The 20851-nt window shown below is 37.7% G+C and overlaps 1 protein-coding gene across 1 annotated transcript in view; it reads right to left on the reverse strand.

Moving 5' to 3' along the window:
* The window catches only part of PLCL1 (phospholipase C like 1 (inactive)), a 301427-nt gene that overhangs the window by 21593 nt on the left and 258983 nt on the right, over positions 1–20851 (reverse strand). Inside the window, exons 5-6 of the mRNA XM_032480117.1 lie at positions 18638–18713; positions 16358–16467 (exon numbers count right to left, since the gene is read on the reverse strand). Coding sequence (XP_032336008.1) covers positions 16358–16467; positions 18638–18713 — 186 coding nt within the window. The remainder of the gene's footprint in view (positions 1–16357; positions 16468–18637; positions 18714–20851) is intronic.

A 20851-nucleotide genomic window follows, 5' to 3' on the forward strand; every position in this document is an offset into this window, starting at 1 on the left:
GCATGAGGTCCTGGGTTCAATCCCCAGTTACCTCTATTAAATAAATAAACCTAACTACTTCCCCTAAAAAAAATTTTTTTTTAAAGCTTAGAAAAAAGGAGATGATCTGGCTTTGAGGAAAGCTGAAGAATGGGGCCAAGGAGAGAAAAGAGCAGGAAAAGCCTCTGGAGAAAAGTAACAGATAATCCTGTGCTGGACTGGGTGACGAGGAGGAGCTGGTCAGGCGACTGAGGAGGGAAAGAACATTACAGTCAGCAGAACGGCACGTGCAAAGGCACGGAATCCTGAAACGGCCTGACAGGTTCCAGGAAACACAGAGCTGTGGGAGGCAGGGAGTCTGCAATGTGAAGGTGCAGAGCTAGGCAGAGGCCCCACCGCAGAGGACCGTCCTTCCATGACGAGGACTCGGAATTATTTCCTACGGCTGACAGACAACCATCAAAAACATTTCTCTCACTCAAGTCTACTTGGGCTGTTAAAATTGTTTGTTTGTGTTTTTCAGTCCTCTTGAATTTAGAGCATTTGCCCTGAAGATTAAAAAAATTAAATTTTATCTCATAAGCTTGTATTAGACTTGAAAAGAGGATCAGGTATTATTTTCCCAGTGCCTCTTGTTTCTGTCATCTGGAGTTACAAACAGAATTAACCAAGTTTGGTTGCCAAAACCAATTAAAGTTAAGATCTAGCTAAGCTACAAATGAAATTTCCTCATCTGATGTACATAACACTCTGGATTGCTGAGCTTCTCTGCTGCGCTTCAATATACAAATACGTGGCAGGTTCACAAAAAGACACACTACCACACATGGATCCTTAAATTATGGAGACTTCTCCTAAATGTAAATCTTAGTAGAGAAAATCACTGTAGTAGACAATAATTAAAATTAAAATAAGTAATAAATATTTAAGACACTCCCCCCAAACTTCACGGAAAACAGAAGGCTAGAAATAGAAAAATGACTGGACTATTCCAAGGCAGCTAGGTGACAAATCCAGAGGGCACCATTCACAAGACTCAAAGGGAATGGCGCCCCCTAGAGCCGTGCAGTGCACAACTTACACGGTAGTGTTAGTACATAGCCGCTCTGGCCCATTCGGGGATCAGATCCTTAAACCTTGTGTTGCAAAAAGGAAATTGCACTGGTGTAGAAATGTCTAATTAAGAGCTCCAGGAAGATAATTTTGGTTGTATTGCTATTTCACTTCAATGAAATTCATAAAGTCTCATGTAATTAATTATCAAGGCCAGCTGTAGTTCAGGGTCTCCTGTGAAAACTCTTCCTGGGAATCCTTGACAAAGGAGCCAAAGGAAATGACCTTCCCAGGAGCAGTTATTTAAAGAATAAAAACAGTAGTAATCACTTTACTATTTACTCCCTTTCCCTCTAACCAGAGAGGAAGTTTAAGAACAAAATGCTTCTGAGAAGAACCCAATAATCTGCAAGGTAGTGGTTGTTAAGTGAAGGATGACAGAAATGATTCAATCTGAGTGATATAACTATAGTTTAGTAGTAGCTAAGAAAGTACTTTCCAAAATTCAGCAATGGAAATAACCACCCCAGCAGTGTTTGGAATTATCATATTGTTATACATTTTTGTTTTTTTCACAAGAACAACTGAGGATAGTTTTAGATAACCAAAAACTCAGAGGAGATGTCATTTCTCCAATCTTATTTTTATTTTTGTATCAACATATATTATTATAGAGCTTACAATGAGTGGGGTTAGTAAGTGGATTAATATAAGCACCGGGAGCTTTAGGCTTTGTTATAACACACACACATACACACACACACACACACACGCTATATATATATATACACATAATTGTTTCTTTCAATGGCATTCTTCCTCTCCCAGGCAAAAACGTATTATAGATAAAAGAGAATAGGAAGGAAGTTGCTGGTTTTTCCCCCTCTCTGGTTTCAGATTACATGAAAGCACTCTGTGGGCTGACTCAGAGGATACACAATATACATTGTTAAGAATCTTTAGTCTCATTTATTCAGATTTAATATTAAGACATAGCTACTATTAAAACACACTTCGTACACAAGCATTTAGATGCCAGCTTCATTTTTTAGTGGCCTTGGATATCAGTTTCTTGGTTGATATCAAATCCACAATACACAAAAGAGCCTGCTTCCTCCCACATTTTTAATAAGTATAAAGAACCATCTGGAAGATGAAGGAATGAGGAAGTGGTGTGCCACCAGCCATGATTTCACCAGCAAATTAACCGTCTATAGCTCTCAAGTGTCAGTATGACTGTTCTATTAGATGTTCAAGATGTACTCACTGAAGCAATGTGAGGGAAAAAATGATTGATTGGATAATGTACCACCAGAGAACACAAGTTACTCTCTAAAACTTTCAACCTTCCCTCTCTCTCTATATATATTTTGCTTTAAAAAGAAGTGAATCTCAAGTGAATCTAAGTCTAGAGAAACAGAAAATTGCAGTGAGACAAACCCGTATTTCTGACCCAAGGCAATTAGAATTGCCTGCTGGAACCCAGGCATCTAGTATATTCCGAATTTTTATGAGAAATACAGTTCTTAGTGCATGTTTCAGTAAAAAAGCTCAGCTTTCTGAAACTAGATTTGTTAGGAATTGATCAGGAACTTCTTTTTTGTCCACAAGATTAATATTTCTCAGGCAACAGGGGCCACAAACCAATTTTATTCCAGTTGTTCCGTAATGCCAGCTGCTGAGTAGCAGACAACTGGGAGATCTAGAATATGCTGGTTGAGGGGTGCCTCTGAGAGATTTGGATTGCAATCTTTTTATCCTGGAAGACATTGTGAAGTAATTTAAGAACGTTCCATCCCTGAATCCATTGACTCAAAAGTCCTTTGAGACAAGTATCTTTTAAATAAACACTCACAGAGTTTGGCTATTTTTAGAACACACAGCTTTGTCCTGGAAGATTTACAAACAAAATCATAAGGGGTTAGTGTATTTTACTACATACTAAAGGATTCTCTTCAACTAGAAAGAAACCTATACTCTTCTTTGTCTCTGAAAGAAAGCAGTTTCTTCCTAATGATTTGATAAACTTTCCATAAAAGCATCAGATAATGCAAAAGTTTAAGACTCAATTCGAAATCATAGTTCTGTGACAAAGAGTCTTTTCCTTCCGGAAATTATCTTCTTTCAAAACACTGATATGATGATTATAATGATAATGATGATGACGATGGTGAATGTTTCTTTCTTACTCAAATACTTTTCTGAACAGTTATGTGTAAAGTTTTTATGAATCTACATAAACTAAACTTCCTTTCAAAAATCCAAAGAGATTTCTTTTTCAAAAAATCAATAACTGACCTTCTCATAAAACCATAGATTTTTCCTTAAAAGGGAAATTTAGTCCCTAATTATTCTACTTTAGGGAATTGGTACCTTCCCTCATTACAAAAGCTTAATCTATCACTAATATATGGGGAGTGATTTAACAATACAAAACTGTTTTACAAGAAGTGGGAAATAAGGGAGAAAAATTGCCCCCTCATCCCAGTCTGTTATTATGAGTATGTAATCTCATACACGCTGTGTATTTGAGCACAGTGGACCTACCTGAAATGAGCAGTCTAATTAAATCAGAAGGTAAGCACTTCTGGATTGAGAGAAATTTTCTTGCTGCCCATATTGATCTTTTCAAGGGACACACTGGGATTTCAAAATGTGTAGATACTGACAGGCATATGTAGAATAGATAAACAAGATTGTACTGTGTAGCACAGGGAAATATATACAAGATCTTGTGGTAGCTCACAGTGAAAAAAATGTGACAATGAATATATGTATGTTCATGTATAACTGAAAAATTGTGCTCTACACTGGAATTTGACACAATATTGTAAAATGACTATAACTCAATAAAAAGAAGTTAAAAAAGGAAGGAAGGAAGGAAGGAAGAAAGAAAGAGAGAAAGGAAGAAAGGGAAAGAAAGAAAAAGAAAGGAAAGAAAGAAAGAAAGAAAGAAAGAAAAGAAAGAAAGAAAGAAAGAAAGAAAGAAAGAAAGAAAGAAAGAAAGAAAGAAAGAAAGAAAGAAAGAAAGAATGAAAGAAAGAATGAATTAAGTAGAAGATAATAATGATCTTTTCACTATGGCTTTAAAATAATAATTTCATTATTCTTGACCTCAAATGTTCTTTACATATTTACATTTACAGATATGTACGTACATGTGTACACATATATATAGACACACGTAGACACAAATATATAACATTTCTTACCTATGTGTTTACATGTGTATGTTGACAATGTTCAACTTTACATGAGCCCTATGTTTCTGGAAAACAGGAATGGTTAAGAAGCCCCCAACCCTTTGTGGTCTAGGGAATAGCTTACTGCCAAGAACCACCCTTACCCATATGACTTAGATAAGACTCCTGGATGCCAAGGCCAGACACAGACCCTCCAAGGTCCCTTTCAGAAATGATTAGCTGAACTATTTGTACCCATTAACCAATCTGGACAAAACATCTGCTTCCTGGATTCAGCCAAACTTAAGCTTCTCTCCTTCCTTCAGGTCCTGAACTTTGACCCTCACCCAGTAGCCTGAGCCGGCATACAGTCCCTTCTTAATGGCCTCTCAGGATCACACCACCCAACTACCCACTCCCCATTCTTTCTAGTTATATTTGCCCCTTCCAGTAAATGAAAAAATTGTTTTTGCCTGATCTTTAAGAAGCTCACAAATTTTATGGAAAGATCATTCTCCCCATTTATTACAATGGTCTCCTTCCCCATATTGCAATAATCCTTTCAAATAGAATCTCTCTTTACCTAAACCTGGATTTGTTTCTACTTGACAATGTACACAACACACCTGCATATACATTCAGAGTAGTGAGCTCATGTTGCTCTGATTTGGATTAGGAATAAGGAAGTTAGATAGATGGATCCTATCTTCTTCTCCCTGGAGTAACAAGGAAAGAAGAGGAGCTTGTGTGTGAAAAACCTAAAAGGGCTATAAGAAATTAGAATGAAACCCCTTCGTTATTAATGCTTTCTTTCCACATATCATTGTAGAAAATAGTTAAAGACATCAAACTCACCTTAGACTAAGACTTTGTGTAAGAAATAAATTTCCTGCAAAGAAAGTTTTCCTCCAAGAAAAGCAAGACCTTCCATAACCTCACAACTGGAAGCCAAGTTCTCTAGTCTATGATACATCTATTCATTAGGAGTCTGCCACTTTTGAATTATTCAAAATCATTATAAAATGCAGCTTTCATCTGAAAAAAAAAATGTGCCTCCAAGAGACACTAAATTTAGTTCTACTGGAGATAAAGTGGTCTGTGCTTCCATAATCATGTCAACAGCCTGGCTTTTATCTCTACTAAACTCTTGGGCAGCACAGCTGGGGTGCAGCCACCCAAGGCAGAAATCTGGATACCATGTAACCAGCCTGCTTGCTAAGAAGCATTAACTTTCCATCTGAATCATCCTATACTGTGGGACAAGAGCTGTTTGGAATAATGTTTTAGATTTGCGATTTTTTTTTATTATTATACATGCATTAATTAGACTCTTAAAAAACAAATTTACTATTTTTTTCTAATGCTATTACATTTGATATTGTACATTCTATAATTCTCTCTCTGCATCTTTTCAGCTTTAAATCACAGAAATCTCTCAAAAACCCACCTTTCAACATCCTCCTCTGCAACGATAAGCTGTCAAATGAATTTTATGGATAGAGAATGTTGCTGCAGATTATTTTTTAGAAGATGAGTGATTAAATTCACATACAATTAACAATATGACTCATGACCAGATTTGATATAACAAATTAGCTATGATGCTAATGAGTGGTAATTAAATGAGCGAGGCAGACATCTCAGGACTCTCCAGACCAAGATGAGGCTGTCTAGCACATCTTTATTTTGATTTATTTTCTTTTCACCATTATTCTCAGATTGTTTTGGCAACCACACTCAAGTATCAGGATACAAGGCAGGGTTTTGGAATCCATGGAAGACTGAAGATATTTACACTCTGTTCAACTGGACTTCCTCATGGAAGACTTCCCTGACCTCCCATTAGGTCAAATCCCATTACACATTCTCCTACTTCTCCTTCACAGCACTCATCCCAGGGACAAATTTAATATGCAGTATATGATTATTAATGACTGCCTCTCCCACTGGACTGTCAGCTCCATGAGACCGTGTTTTTATTCACCAGTACTTCACAAGCATAGAAGCAAGTACCCAGTGGGGGCTTACAGAAATTTGCTGAATGGAGGAATATGGTTTTACAAAAAAAAAAAAAAAAAAAAAACCCACCAAAACACCAAAATTACTATTTGCTAATTTATGGATTAGAGGTCTCTTTTATGCTGTGTACTTTCTTATTTATAAATGTTCAAGTGGAAACAAATTAAAACAACTTCTTGAGATAGAGACAAAGGCCTTTATTCTGTACTAATAAGCCAAACAATAACAAGGTTCTAAACGTGTGTCTAGGAGTACCTCTTCAAACATCTGGTCTGAGTACAAATACTTGAAACTTAGCTTATAAAACCTCTGGAATAGATGCTCTGCCTTCTAAATATATACTCTTCACATCATAAGGCCTAATGATATTCTCTTTTGTGTGTAAAGATAACAGTACCGACACATGAGATCAGAGTTGTTTTTCTAGTACTTATCCATCCATTCTCTCTCACCTGCCACCTTCTTCCTGGTGATAAATGATATGCACTGTAAGGCAGCTGGCTGAGATTACGGGTGAATCTAGGGCTTGGTAGGCTGTGTGAGGCTAAATCAGCTGCCACTAGGATCAGACCATCAATTTTGGCATCATCACTATTTTGCCTTTCCCAGTTGCAGTTATCAAACATTTCCAGCAAGACAAGTACCAGAAATGCTTGCCAAAATTTTTAAAAACATTTAATAAGCCTAGATAATGAAAATAAATTTTAAAATAAAATGAAAATTTTAAAAATAAATATAACCTAGACAAGATATATACTAGGATAATATACTACATTCCTTTCACTAGCTATTAGGCACTCTTAACCTAACAATGTAAGACATTCTTTATGTTGGTAGGTAAGACTTTCAGCAGATAGATACACAGCTAGCTGGCTATGTAGGTGAACAGACAGACAAGTATGTCTTGAGGTAGTGATTACTTATGTGGTCCACTTTTTACAATTAGCTTTTTACTATAGAACACTTAACCTATGGAGTTTAACTGACTGTAACCTATATTTCCAGAGTCAAAGGACTTCTGTGAAATATAAACTGAATTTAATTGTCAGAACCTCTATAATGTTTATCGAGTATTTTCACTGCAGGGAGGCCTTGAAGAACAAAAGAAAGAATAAAAGATCACTCTGTTTGCAAAGATTCCCAAGAAGAAGACAATATTGTTAAGATGCCAAAACTACCAAAAGCAATCTTCATAGTCAATGCTATCCCTGTCAAAGTCCCCATAATGTTTTTGTGGAAATAGAAAAGCCCATCCTAAAATTCATATGGACTCTCAAGGGACCCTGAATAGCCAAAACAATCTTGAAAAAGAAGAACAAAGCTGGAGGACTCATACTTCATGATTTTAAAACTGACTACAAAACTACAGTAATCAAAACAGTGCAGTACTGGCATAAACTCAGACACATAGCCCAATGGAATAGAAAAGACAACACAGAAATAAACAATTTTATATATATATACATATATATATATGTATATATATATATATATATTCATTCAAATGATTTTTGCCAAGGGTGCCAAGACCATTCAACGGGGAAAGAACAGTCTTCAACAAATGATGGGAGGAAAACTGGATATCCACATGCAAAAGAATAAAGTTGGACCCTTTCTTAACAATATACACAACAATTAACTCAAAATAGATCAAAGACCTAAATTAAGACCAAAAACTATAAAACTCTTGGAAGAAAATATATGGCAAAACTTCATGACATTGGATTTGGTAATGATTTCTTGGATATGACATCAAAGGCACAGGCAACAAAACAAAAAATAGACAAATTAGACTTCATGAAAAATTTTAACCTTTGTGCATCGAAAGACAATATGATCAGAGTAAAAAGGCAAACCACAGAATGAGATAAAATATTTGCAAGGAATATACCTGATAAAGGATTAAAATCCACAATATAGAGAGAACTTCTAAAACTCAACAACAACAACAACAACAAAAATAAACAACTGATAAACAAAAGAAGATATACAAATGGCCAATAAGCACATGAAAAGATGCTCAACACCATTAATCATTAGGAAAATGCAAATCAAAACTACAATGAGATATCACTTCATATTCATTAGAGTGACTACTATCAAAAGAAAAAAAACCCCAAAATAAGTGTCGTTGACAAAGTAGAGAAATTGGAACTCTCATGAACTTTGGTGGGAATGTAAAATGGAACAGCCAAGTGTGGAAAACAATATGGTGGTTGCTCAAAAAAATTAAACATAGAATTACCATATGACACAACAATTCCACTTCTCGGTATATATCTAAAAGTATTGAAATCAGGGTCTCAAAGAGATATTTGTACACTCATGTTCATAGCAGCATTATTCACAAAGCTAAACCATGGAAGTGTCCAAGTGTCCATCAACAGGTGAACAGATATGCAAAATATGGTATTTATATACAATGGAATATTATTCAGCCCTAAAAAGCTAGGGAATCCTGACATATGTCACAACATGGATGAATGTTCAGGACATTGTGCTAGGTGAAATAAGACAGTCACAAAAAGACAAGTGCTACATTATTCCATTTATATGATATGCTTAGAGTAGTCAAAAATCATCGAGACAAATAGTAGAATGGTGGTTTCCAGGGGTTGGGGGACGAGAGAACAGAGTTATAGTTTAATGAGTACAGAGTTTCAGTGTTACATCATGAGGAGAGTTCTGGAGATGGATGGTGGTAACGGTTGCACAACATTATGAATGTATTTAGTACCATTGACCTATACACTTAAAAATGGTTAAGATGTATTTTATATGTATTTTACCACAAACACACACACACACAAAATCAGAAAAAAAAATTCCCAACAAGATGGTAAACAGAGGCCATCTTATTTGGAAAGAGCAGTCAGGGAAGGAAAAGACAGCAGTGGGAGGGACCACAGTGGGAGATTGTGGGAGGTAAAGATAGAAACTGAGTATAATTAGTATTTCATAGTGTCTTGGTTAAAAAAAAAAAAAGGTGAGGGGATCAAGACATAACAGAAAAGATATAAAAGTAGAGAGATTTACTCTATTGATAAGTTTAGTGACAAAAGGATCAATGTATTTAAGCTATGTAATGTAGTTAAGTCACAGAAAAAGATGGAAGATAACATACAATCATAAAATGTAAAGCTATAAGGATTGTAAGTGTCATAAAGTCTGATCTGATTTTTAGGTGAGAAAATCGAGTCCTAAAGAAGATAAGGTAATTTTTAAAAATTATATTAGTTGCAGATTTCCAGACTCAAAGTCCAACTTCCTACAGGTGTAAACTCTTTGATAATTCTAAGATAGCACAGACGAGAATTCACAGGCCCAAGAATTTTTTATTTTGCATAAAATCACTAGAAAGCATCTTCCTTAGACTCAGCAGAATTTAAAATTTCGTTTAAACTTTTGGAACCTTGCCTCTCAAGAAAGTGACTTAAAGGCTCCTCAACTTTGCCTCTCTGGAGGCTCCTTTCTTCTCAGGGAAGCTTGAGGAATTCACCTACAGGGACTTTACCTCATTCCTAAATCAACTCAGGTTTGGTATTCAAAGGAAGAAGATTCCAGGACTTCTGCTCCAAAAGATAAAGGAAAGATCGAGGATCTGAAAGGCAGTAACTGAGGCTTGGAGGTTGAGCAAGGGAAGGAACAGGAAAGGGAGCAGGGCCTTTGCAAAGTTTTTGTTAGAGGCACAGCTCTCAAGCTTCCTCTATCTCAACAAGATGTGGAGGCTGGCAACCTCCGGACTAAAGGCCAGTGAAGTTGCAAAGCTGTCCAAGAGAAACAGGAGGCTGGCTGCATTCGCAGGGTGGGTCCAGGATCCGGCTTTCTGCTTTGGTATTTTTGTTGTTATTCTGTTTTGCTTTCATAATCTCAGTGGTATCTGTCCAGGGCCTCAATTGCATCCAGTCATTCAGCAGTGACCAAGCCCTGGGGAGCTGATTCGTGCTACCCAAGCTCACGGGAGATGGACTGATTGAAAAAAAAAAAGTTAACTGACTCATTGACAAAGAGTCTCCCAGGCAGATGTGACTGGTTATGTCACTTGGTCAACTCATTCCATCTTCACTAGAAAAGTATGCTTGGGAAGCCGAGTTGAGAACAGGGTTGCTTAGTGCATATAGTGTCAGAACAAGGAGAACTGGTGGTTCCAAGTTCCAGTCTCTCAATGTACCTTTGCACACGGTAGGTATACACGGCCTAAGTGGATGGAACATTCATTTTAGCTGGACAGGACACTCACTCTCTGGGATGGAGATAATAAACATAAAGCACTTAGTACAATACTTGGTACACAGAAAGCACTCAGTTAATACAAGCCATCATTGTTGTGGTGCCATAAATATTCGGGCAACCTAACATAGTGGGCTGACAGCATGGGCTTCGGAGTTAGACCCTTGCTCCATCACTCACTACCCAAATGCCAATGGGAAGGTTACTTAATCTCTCAGGCCTCAGTTCCCCTACTTGTAAAATGAGACTAATAATAGTAACTTTACAAGGTGACTCTTAAAATTACTTAAGATGTTGTGTGAAAACTACTAAACTGCCCATTGTGAGTAATGAATGCTCATTATTAATAATAAAAATAACAAACTCTTAACATAGCACTTTTTATATCCCAGATACCACTTTATATATATTAACTCATTTAGTCCTCACTATAACCCTGTGAGGTGGGTATAGCTGAGGAGCCTGTCACTGACGGATTGTATTCACCAACATCTGCTCCCAACTTCCTTAAGGAAGTAGGTTCTTTCCCCACTCCACTGAAGTCAGCTTTGATTATTTGCCTTGCTTTGGCCAGTCATATTTGAATAGAAAGGACACGTGACACTACTTGGTGGAAAAGTTTAAAACCAGTTTGTGCTTCCCTACTTCTAGGATTATAAATGGAGTAGTTGAAGTAGAGCTCCCGATAGCCTGAGTTCCTAAGTGACCCTTGGTGACCCTAGTGAACAAACAGTGAGAGCAAGAAAAAAGTTACTGTTTTAAGCCACTGAGATTTTCATCACTGTTACCATGGCACAACCTGGCATATGCCAAGTGATTCAGAATCATAGAGACAAAAGGAAATTCTCCCAAGACCACACAGCTAGAAAGTACCTGGCTCCAGAATCTGTGCTCCTGACCACTCTGTTTTATGCTTCTTAGTAACTGACTGTAATGTCAGTATAAAGAGTAGTTTATTACTAACACACTGCTGTCACTGGAGATCTGCTTCCAGCCTTCACAGATAGCTGTTCTTTTCTGAATGAGTTGGCTCAGGAGGAAACCTAGCCTTTCTCCAGCCTCTACTGTAACAATAGCCAGCAGCTGACAGAAACACCCTTGGAGAATTTCTCAGTGGACAAACATGGAGGACACTGGACAAATTCCTTCTTTATATAACCTCCAAGCAGCCCCCACAGCATGGTCACGATGGCCACCAGGAGAGCTTGGTTGGATCCCCCAACACACACAGTATCTCAGAGAATGATTTAAAATATCTGTGCTCATTCTGCTGAGGGTGACTCCATTCTTTCTGAGACTCAGCCTTGCAGAGATGGATGCCTCTCCTCATATTTCTTTTTCCATTAGCCCATCATCTTGTTTCCTTTCTTCTCCCGTCTTAACAATGAGTACAGACTTCGAATGTGTTTTCAGTCTCTTCTGGAAAGCATATTAGTGCACTGACACCCATGTAATTTCCCTTATGTTGCAAGATTCCTCAGACATGGGAGGGTTTGGAACTTGGGGATTAAGTGAGAGAATCTGCCTGGGTTAGAAACACAAGAACCCAAGGAGAAGTGAGAAGCTTCATCCTCTGCTGTTCCCAAGGAAAATGAGAATGTTGTTAAGATAAAAACAGAAGGAGCAAAGCTTACTCAGGGATAGAAAGCAAAGAAGTTAGCTGGAAAAAGATTAGTCATATCCACTGAACATAAATCTATAAAAGAAACCCAGTTTTTTTTTATGGCACCCAATGGAATACAGAAATTATAAACTGGAAATCTATTTTGGGAAAGTATAGGTACATATCAATTAATAGAAGTGCTCATTGATGAAGTAATCATTTATTCATAATTTATTTAATACATACCATTCAACTGGTAGTCAATGAAACTCATGAACAAATAGGGAGTCAGCCACTTCTTAACCTTATTTATTTTTAAGCTCTAGTGATCACCTCCTTCATAGCTTTTCCTTATAATAAAATGTTTACTAATTATATTTCTTCAATATTTTTATATATCTCTACATGACACTTCTCCAGTCTGGTAAAACTGATTTTTTCATCAAGCTTTTAAAAATGTAAAAATAATGGAATTTAGTTCCTTAAAATGGCCAACAAGTCAAGTTAGAAAAATACATATTGGGAAACTCACTAAAATGTCACTGTCAGGTTCTTTCTAATTTCAGTTTTATAGATGTGACCACCTTTCAAAGAAGTTCTTTTTGTACTTAAAGAATCAAATCAGTCTGGATGGAGTCTAGGACTTTAAATGAATTCCACTTCCTAATACTTTATGTTTTATCAGTGGTATGGTATAAATTCATATCTTTTTACCAAGAGACCTTCAGAATTCTCATTAGTGAAATACTTCCAAAATTGATAACAATTTACTACAATGGGCTGGCTATGGAAGTGATGTTGTGGTATCTCTTTCTGAAAGATGTAAAGAACAGGAAACATTTTCATTGTGAGATTTTAATATTATGCTAATAGCTAAACAAAACTCACTTCTGAAGGATAGCATGGAGGAAAGACAGATGGAAGGAACTGTCAACACTGTGAGGGTGGGATGAGACGGAGCTATCTTGTTCCAATGATTATCAGGAAAAGATACTGAAGACTGAGTCATTGAGACCTGCACCATCACATCATCCCAAATGAACACAGAAGCTATTTAAAGAATTCAATTTTGTGCTCAGCTGTGAAAGAGAAAGAAAGGGAGAGGAGGAAAATGACTATAACAGTTGGCTATTGGCATGTGGCAAAAGTGTGGGGGAAATGCAAAAGATCTGCTAATCAAGTCCCCACTTTGGACCCATGCATGGTGCTAAAATATGAATGAAAGAAAAACATATGTATGGGAGCTTCTGGGACCATCTTGATTTCAGCCTCCTTGCTGGATTCTAAATCCTCATTTCCATCTTGGAAAATTTGGACTCTGTAGGTATAATTCATGTTCATTATATTGTAAAGCTATTCATCTTTGTCTCTGCACATTTTTCTCTAGCTCCTCTGTCATATATTAATACCAGATCAGTGTAATACTGAATCACAGAAAACATACAGAATTTATTTTCAGTCTCAGCTCAATTTGCTTTAAAGCCAATGCCCCTTTCCACCACTCCATGCTGCCAACTCACCATTTCCCTGAGGGTACATTTCTCATTTTTCTACGTCCTCCCTTACTTGTTGGAAATTACACTGGAAATAAATATTTTCAGCTACATGAACCCACATATTCAGCAAATATTGGTCAGTCATCCCTCTCTTCCCCTAGATATCAGGAAGCACTGTAAAAATTGTGTGTAACGAAACCCTTCTAGTAAGCAATGCAGAATTCTATAGGTGAGCTTTGACATAGCTTACTATTTCAGTGACTGTGTCTTACAAGTGTGGTTATTACTAATTCAACCAGTTGTAAGCAATAGAAATTGACTCCAGCAACTTAAGAAAAAGGGCATTTTTAAGAGCTTGGAAAATCAATAAGAAGGCCGAAAAACAAAGCAAAAATTAAGAACTTCAGATCCAAGATACAAGAAAGAAAGGGTCTTACAGAGGAAGGTCTTGTCAGAGAGGCACCACTGGAATACAGTCTCCAGAAGAGCTGGTCTCTCTGTCCCTTAGCTGAAAATTCAAATTCCAAGGAGGTCATTTGTTTAGCATTTAGGGAAAGGGCACACAATTAACAGGTCCACTAAATGCAATGGGGGAGAGAAAGGAAATTCAAGAAGTTCAGAACGTTCACTATTCTTGTTTAAGTTCCTAGTGCTCAAGCTGAAATACCAGCACTGGTACCCGAGACAGGGTAATAGACGATTGATTCTGTTTCAAAAGATCTGTCTTGGAATGATTTGTACAGCATTTGCTAGGCCCCATCTAACAGTCAGCTCCTGTCACTAACTCAAACACACAAAATGACCTGAGAAAACAGTGGCTTAAGTCAGAAGTCAACAAAGAAACAAATAATTATACCCCAATTTTAATTGTTAAAAATTTAAATAAATGAAAACCAAAAGCCTTTTCTTCTTCACCCTGGCAAAAGCAACAGCATATATATATATATGTATATATATATATATATATATATATATAATATATATATATATAGTAAAGGTATGGATATAGCTATATTATGTCTAGTTTTGTGCACTGTGACTTAGCTATTTTGTATGTATTATCTCATTTAATTCCTACAAAATGTGAAACCCAGGGTGCAGGTATTTTGATCACTCTCAGAGAGATTACATAACTTGGTTAATGCCTCACAGCCATCAGGCAATCTGCACACAAAGCCTGTGCCCTCGCCCTGCACTCGGCTGCCTGGACTCAGTCACATGGATGGAGGCAGGAGGACAGGGAGGGGGTTAGAACCATGCGCATGAGTTAAAATCTCAGCTCTGCCATCTACTAGCTGAAGGCAAGAAACTGAAACCTCCCTGAGCCTCAATTTCCTCATCTGTGGGAGGTCGAGGGTCATATCAGGATCAGCACTGAATTGCTGCAAGGCCACACAGTTGTTGCAAAGAAGAAAGGAGGGGACATATATAAACTACTTGGTCTTGAGTGCTTGTCACACATGAAGTGCTAAATAATCGATGGCTGTTATTAGTTCCATGTCTGTCTCCCCTTGTAGACTAGTCCTGGAGGCCCAGGTTTTTGTTTGTTTTTTTTTTGATATTTGTTTCCCTAGCTCCTTTCTCAGTGATCGGCACATTAACAAGCCCACGTAAATGTCCACTGAACAGAAAGCATCTGTGTCAGGGCCCGCACTGCCGTGCTGTACTCTAGTTTTATAAAACAAGCTCCTCTTGGTATTAACACCATAGTTCCTGCCCGTTCAGCAAATGATGCCTATTTTCCCCCACTACCCTCCTGCCCCTAGACTGCTAATTCAGGAGGTCAAGGTCTGTATCACTTTTGTTCTCCACGGGTCCCCAGTGCGTAGCAGAGACCCCAGTACAGAGTAGGAGTTTAACAAATATTTGTGGGTTGAATTTTTAATAAACCTCTGTGATACGCCTTCCAGCTCACCGAGCACTGTCACATAAGCACATACAGTTCTCTCTCTGCAGAGTAGGCTCTGGGTTCACACTCCAGCTCCACCATTCAGTAGCTGAGTGACCTTGGGTTTTATACATCGGTTTTCAATGCCTCAGTTTTCTCACTTGTAAAATGAGGACAGTAATAGTATTGGGTTACTGAAAGTATTAAAACATTAGTTCATATAAATCTTTGTAAAACAGTACCTGGAGTATGTGTTCTTTAAGTGTCAGCAATTACTAATTTTGTTTCTGGCTGTTTTTCTCCATCACACTGTTAAGGATAAATCATTCTAACTGCCTAAATCATTTTTCCATTCATGTATGAAAATATGAAAAGTGGCATCTTTACTTCAAAATCCTAAAATTAATTTTCAGCCGAGCAAATCATAATCTCAAGAAAAAACCTGAGTTCCAACATTTTTGCAAAAATAAATGTATTTACAGAGATTGTTCTTAAAATAAAACAATCTTAAATGGCTTCAAGTGTTCTATAGTTTAAGGCTCTTTCAAATTACCTGTGTTGGGTGCTTCTCCAGCGACATTTTATGTGATCCGTTCCACAAACAACAACAGTCATATTGACTTGAACAGAAGTGTGAGTAAACACACATACAAACACACACACATACCAGGTAACGGAATTAGGTCGTGCTGTCCTCTGCCTCCACCACAAACCTCATTGTCCTATTGTGGCAAAAAGTGTGTCAATCCCAGTATGCATCTCCTCATCACTTATAGCATGAATTAATTAGACCACACATTAATTAAAAATTCAAATCACCGTATTTAACCACTGATGCTTCCCTACACATTAGAGAGATGAGGAGGAGAAAAACAGAGGCAAAGGGGCACCTGGGTACTTCATTTACCTTCAATACTGTAATGTTCCAAGCAAAGCTCTCAGTTGCCTTGTTGAGTTTTCTTCCCTTCAAGCCTTCTTTTGCTCCCAGATTATGAAGTTCCTCATGGAACTCCATCCCTTTAAAAAAAGAACATAAAAGAATTCCTTATATAAATTTCAGAAAAAATAGGCATTTTATTGTTTAAATATTATCAGTAAAAATACAATTTCCCATTTCTGTCCTTCTTCTCTCATAATTTCTAAATCCCTGAATTGAATTCTCCTTCCCATTCTGTTCATCCCCACCAAATGGCTCTCCTTAAGGGAAAACTAAAAATAATCAATGTGCTAGATTAAATTAGATTTTGAACAGCCAGGAGCCATAGATAAACACATGAGAAGTTGAAAAGCAAATTCTTCCAACAGGTTGTATCCATCTTGTGTGTCCTCTGCCTGGCTTTTAGATAAAACGGTGTAATGTGTGAATGGCAGCCATATGTGATAGATACACGTATCTTACTTTTCCTTATGAACCATCCATATGGCCTGACAGTAGGCCCTGGAGCCCACACAGATAACAATGGCAATCAGTGAATGTTGAGCAAAAACAAAAAGGTTTTTTAAAAATAGCATTCCTGGAAACACCCAAGTGTTTCAGATTTGAGAATAGCCTTAAAGTTATTTTTGGCTAAACCATTCTCCCAAGCTTGAATACCATAAAAAACATCACTGTCATCTGTTTCTTCAGCCTTTACCTTAGCACTTCAGAGATGGGAATCTCTTTCTTCTGGAGAGCTCATTCTGCCTTTCGAAAGCTATGACTGATACCGAGTCAGTCTCTCTCCCTGCAACTTCTGCTCCCTGGGGCTCGCTAGACCCAGACCAACAAGGTCTAATCTCTGTTGCACAGTGCAGCACTTTAAATATTTGACGAAAGACAGTGGATAAAGTCCATCAGAGTTTTGCCTTCTCCAGATTAAGCATGTTTCAGTTTACGAATAATGTCTCTCTTTAAGGAGGACACTCACGCAGGGCCACTGCACTGCTTGACTCTCTGGAATGTAGCTTGTAGGGACCTGTGTCCGGGAGCATTGTACTCAAAATGGGCTTGAAGCAGCCCACATGAGGTAGGACTGTACCACCACCTTCCTTGTTCCAGTTACTATGCTTTTATTAATGCAGCCTGAAACCACATTAACTCTCCTGGTGCTAACATGACAAGCATAGCACATAGTAAGAGCATGACTGCGGAGGCCAGGCTTACACTCTGGCTCTACCACTGACCAGCGACACGAGCGTGAGCGAATCCCTGACATTCTCTGTGATTCAGTTTCGTCTTTGGTACAATGGTGACAACAAGAGTGCTGACCTCATGGGATTGTGGTGAACATTAAATGAGCCAATACACACAAAGCTCTCAAAGTAGTGCCTGGCACATAAGAGCATGATCTAAGTATTTGGTATTATTATTATTTTCACGCTTTCTGTCAACAGAAACATTTAAGCCTCTGGCTCAGTAATGAAGAGCGCCATTTTTAAAGCTTGGTTTGGGTTTGAAGATTATCTCTACCACACATTGGCATGGGACTTGATGTAATTCACTCAGTCTCTCACAATCTCAGATGCCTCATCTGTAAACTGGATAAAATGATGATTACCTTGCAGAGTTGTTATGAGGACTAAATAACAGAGCATGTGTACTTAGTATATTATATGCATATATATCAAGCAATTGTCAGTGTCCTCTTCCTCATCGTAATCATCAGTGTATGTGTGGATCAAAGAGAACATGGATCCAAGAGAGATAAAAATACAGGGCTGAGGGTGAAGGTGACCATAAATAAACACGCAGATGTGCCCTGAGAGAGATGTGGCCCACCCCATCCTTAAGGAAAAAAGAAATCTAATATGAGGACTAGAAAATGAGGCAAAAGCCTAGCAGATTAATAGGATCATGGTTCAAAGTGTAAAATAAAGTGATTCCTAAGCAGTAATGTGAAACCATAGTTTCCTTATCAGTAGTAAAAGGTTTTGACAGGTTCCCAAAACACAAAGGTAAATTCAGAAGCCCTCCCCTCTCTAGGCATCCTCAGACACCACCCCTATATGCACACACACAACCCACCTACTATCACCTAGATCTCTTCTGTACCAAACCAAGGCTTCAGCATAACTCAAAGTATAGTTAAACTATGACATCAAATATTTGAATTTTAAGAGTAAAAAGAGAAACTTTAAAAGTCTACCAAGAATCATCATTAGGGTTTCTAAACAAAATGGGGGCGAGGGGGTGGTGGGGGGAGATTACCTGCTTTCTGACACTGCACAATCTTTTCTTGGACTGTGTCTGCCATTTCTATGAGAAACCGGCTCTCTTGAATCATCTGTCACAAAATAAACATTAAAAAGGTGGTTGTAAGAAATCCTTAAACTGGAACATTGGAGAGATGACATACAGAAAGACCCACACTGACACTGCCAGTAATGGGGAGCTATGGCCATAACCACAAGAGATGGGAGAGGGAAGGATAATCTCAGCTCAGACCTCCACTCCCTCTGACACTAGCTAGTGTCACCTACCTTATAGTTGTTCCAGTTATGTAACATGCCTGGCACACCATGGGTGCCAAATGAATAACTGTTGAATTGATGCCTACACATTCTTTAAGTACCAGATCACACTTATGAATACCTCTTATTTTATTCCCTCATCCTCAAAGTTGCTACAACATCAAGGCAAGTGGTACTAGGCCAATAGCAATGAGAATCAGAATAAAGAATCACCTAGTGATGAGCTAAAGGACTACTGGACACATCAGTGAAGCTGGCAACTTGGACTTGAGTAGCCCAAAGATGGCGGAGGTCTGGTCCTCCCTCCGGAAGGGCTCCAGCTCTGTTGGCAAGAATGAGTTGTGGGTCATATTCACCACCAATTCAACAGAGCTTGTAGGCAACAACACTGAAATGGTGTCTCTGCCCTCTACATTTGGGTACAAAGAAAAAAAGACCAAGAGGCAATTAATATACTGAGTAAAGTAGGGGAAATAAGACAACTGTTGGGGAGATAAAGAAAAGAAAAATTTGTATTTGAGGAAGGGAGAAGATGATAATAGGTGAAGACGCTGTGATCAGAAAAACAAAGGGTTGGGGCCCTTCTGAAGAAATGACTGAAGGAAGGCAACCAATAGGCAAACCAACTCTTCCTGAATTTCCAGCCACTCTTTTACTTTTAATAAATGTCTCCTTCAAGCTGGCTATTCCATGTTTTATCTATCTGGCTCTTATTAATCTGAAGAGAATTCAAGGCAGAATTCAGAGTGGACATAAAAGGTCTTGGCTAAGATATTTTTCATAATGAAATGCTGCTGAACATATTGCAGTCTTCTACAATCACTTTCAAATATAAAGTGGTTTATGACTACAGATTTTCAAATGGAAAAGAACATCTGAATCACAAAATTTTAGTGCCTAACAATGCCATAGAAGTAAAATCATATATTCATTCATTTAACAAATCTCTATTCAGAAGCCACTATGTGTAAGCACTGTGGTAAATACAGGGGATATAATGCATCGATGGGCAAAAACAGACACATTTCTATCTACATGAAGCTCGTGGTCTAATAGGGAAGTCTACTTAAATGAATGAATGAAATATGATCTCTTAATCAAACTTCAATTACTCATATTTTCTGCCTAACATGATAGTTTGAAGTGATTTATTTGGAGGGCTAAATTGACTACCAAAACTACAAAACTAGACACCCAAGAAGGTCTAAGCTGAATCAAACTTTTTAACTGCATTAACTCCTTCAATTCCTAAGAGGAAGTAGAATGCTTATCAATTAACAATTTGTCAAATGGCTAAGAGTTGCCTGAGGTACTGCAGCGTTCAGGTGAATGAAACTTACAGACAAAAAAAGATTCAATATGAAAGCAATCTTATTCAGTCTTTTCTAAGCTTAGCATCCACACATGCAATACTAATTGAGTTTTTATAAAGTTATAAAGTTATCCGATGTTTCAATTAGTCAAGTAGCAGCCAAAATTTTTCCATGAAATTCAAGCAAGGGAAACATTCATAAAGAACAAACACGTTCTGTGACCTTATCATGAGCAAAATAGGTAATATACTATACATTTTTAGAATCATTCTATTTTAAGGCTGAAAGGATCTTAGTTATCATGACCACCCCCTTAATTTGTAAAAAAGGAAACTAAGACTTACAGGAGTTAAGATTCTTGACTGAAAAATAGAACTAATTAATGATAAAATTACAATCCCAGTTTCCTGGCATCCATTTATTTTCATGAAAAAATAGCACCCTGTGATTTTGTCTGATTTGATCACATTCCTTGAGATGGTGCATGTCTTCACACACGTGCCATCCTTCAAGCCTGAAATGTAGCTTTCCAAAGTCAGCTGACCACCAGTAGCAACATGAGGCATGCCCACAATCTATTCCAACCGGGTGCAAATATGTCCTTTTAAATAAAAACTCCAAAAACGGACAGGATAGGT

The sequence above is a fragment of the Camelus ferus genome, chromosome 5 (assembly GCF_009834535.1).
Source record: "Camelus ferus isolate YT-003-E chromosome 5, BCGSAC_Cfer_1.0, whole genome shotgun sequence".
In the NCBI taxonomy this organism is placed as follows: domain Eukaryota; kingdom Metazoa; phylum Chordata; class Mammalia; order Artiodactyla; family Camelidae; genus Camelus; species Camelus ferus.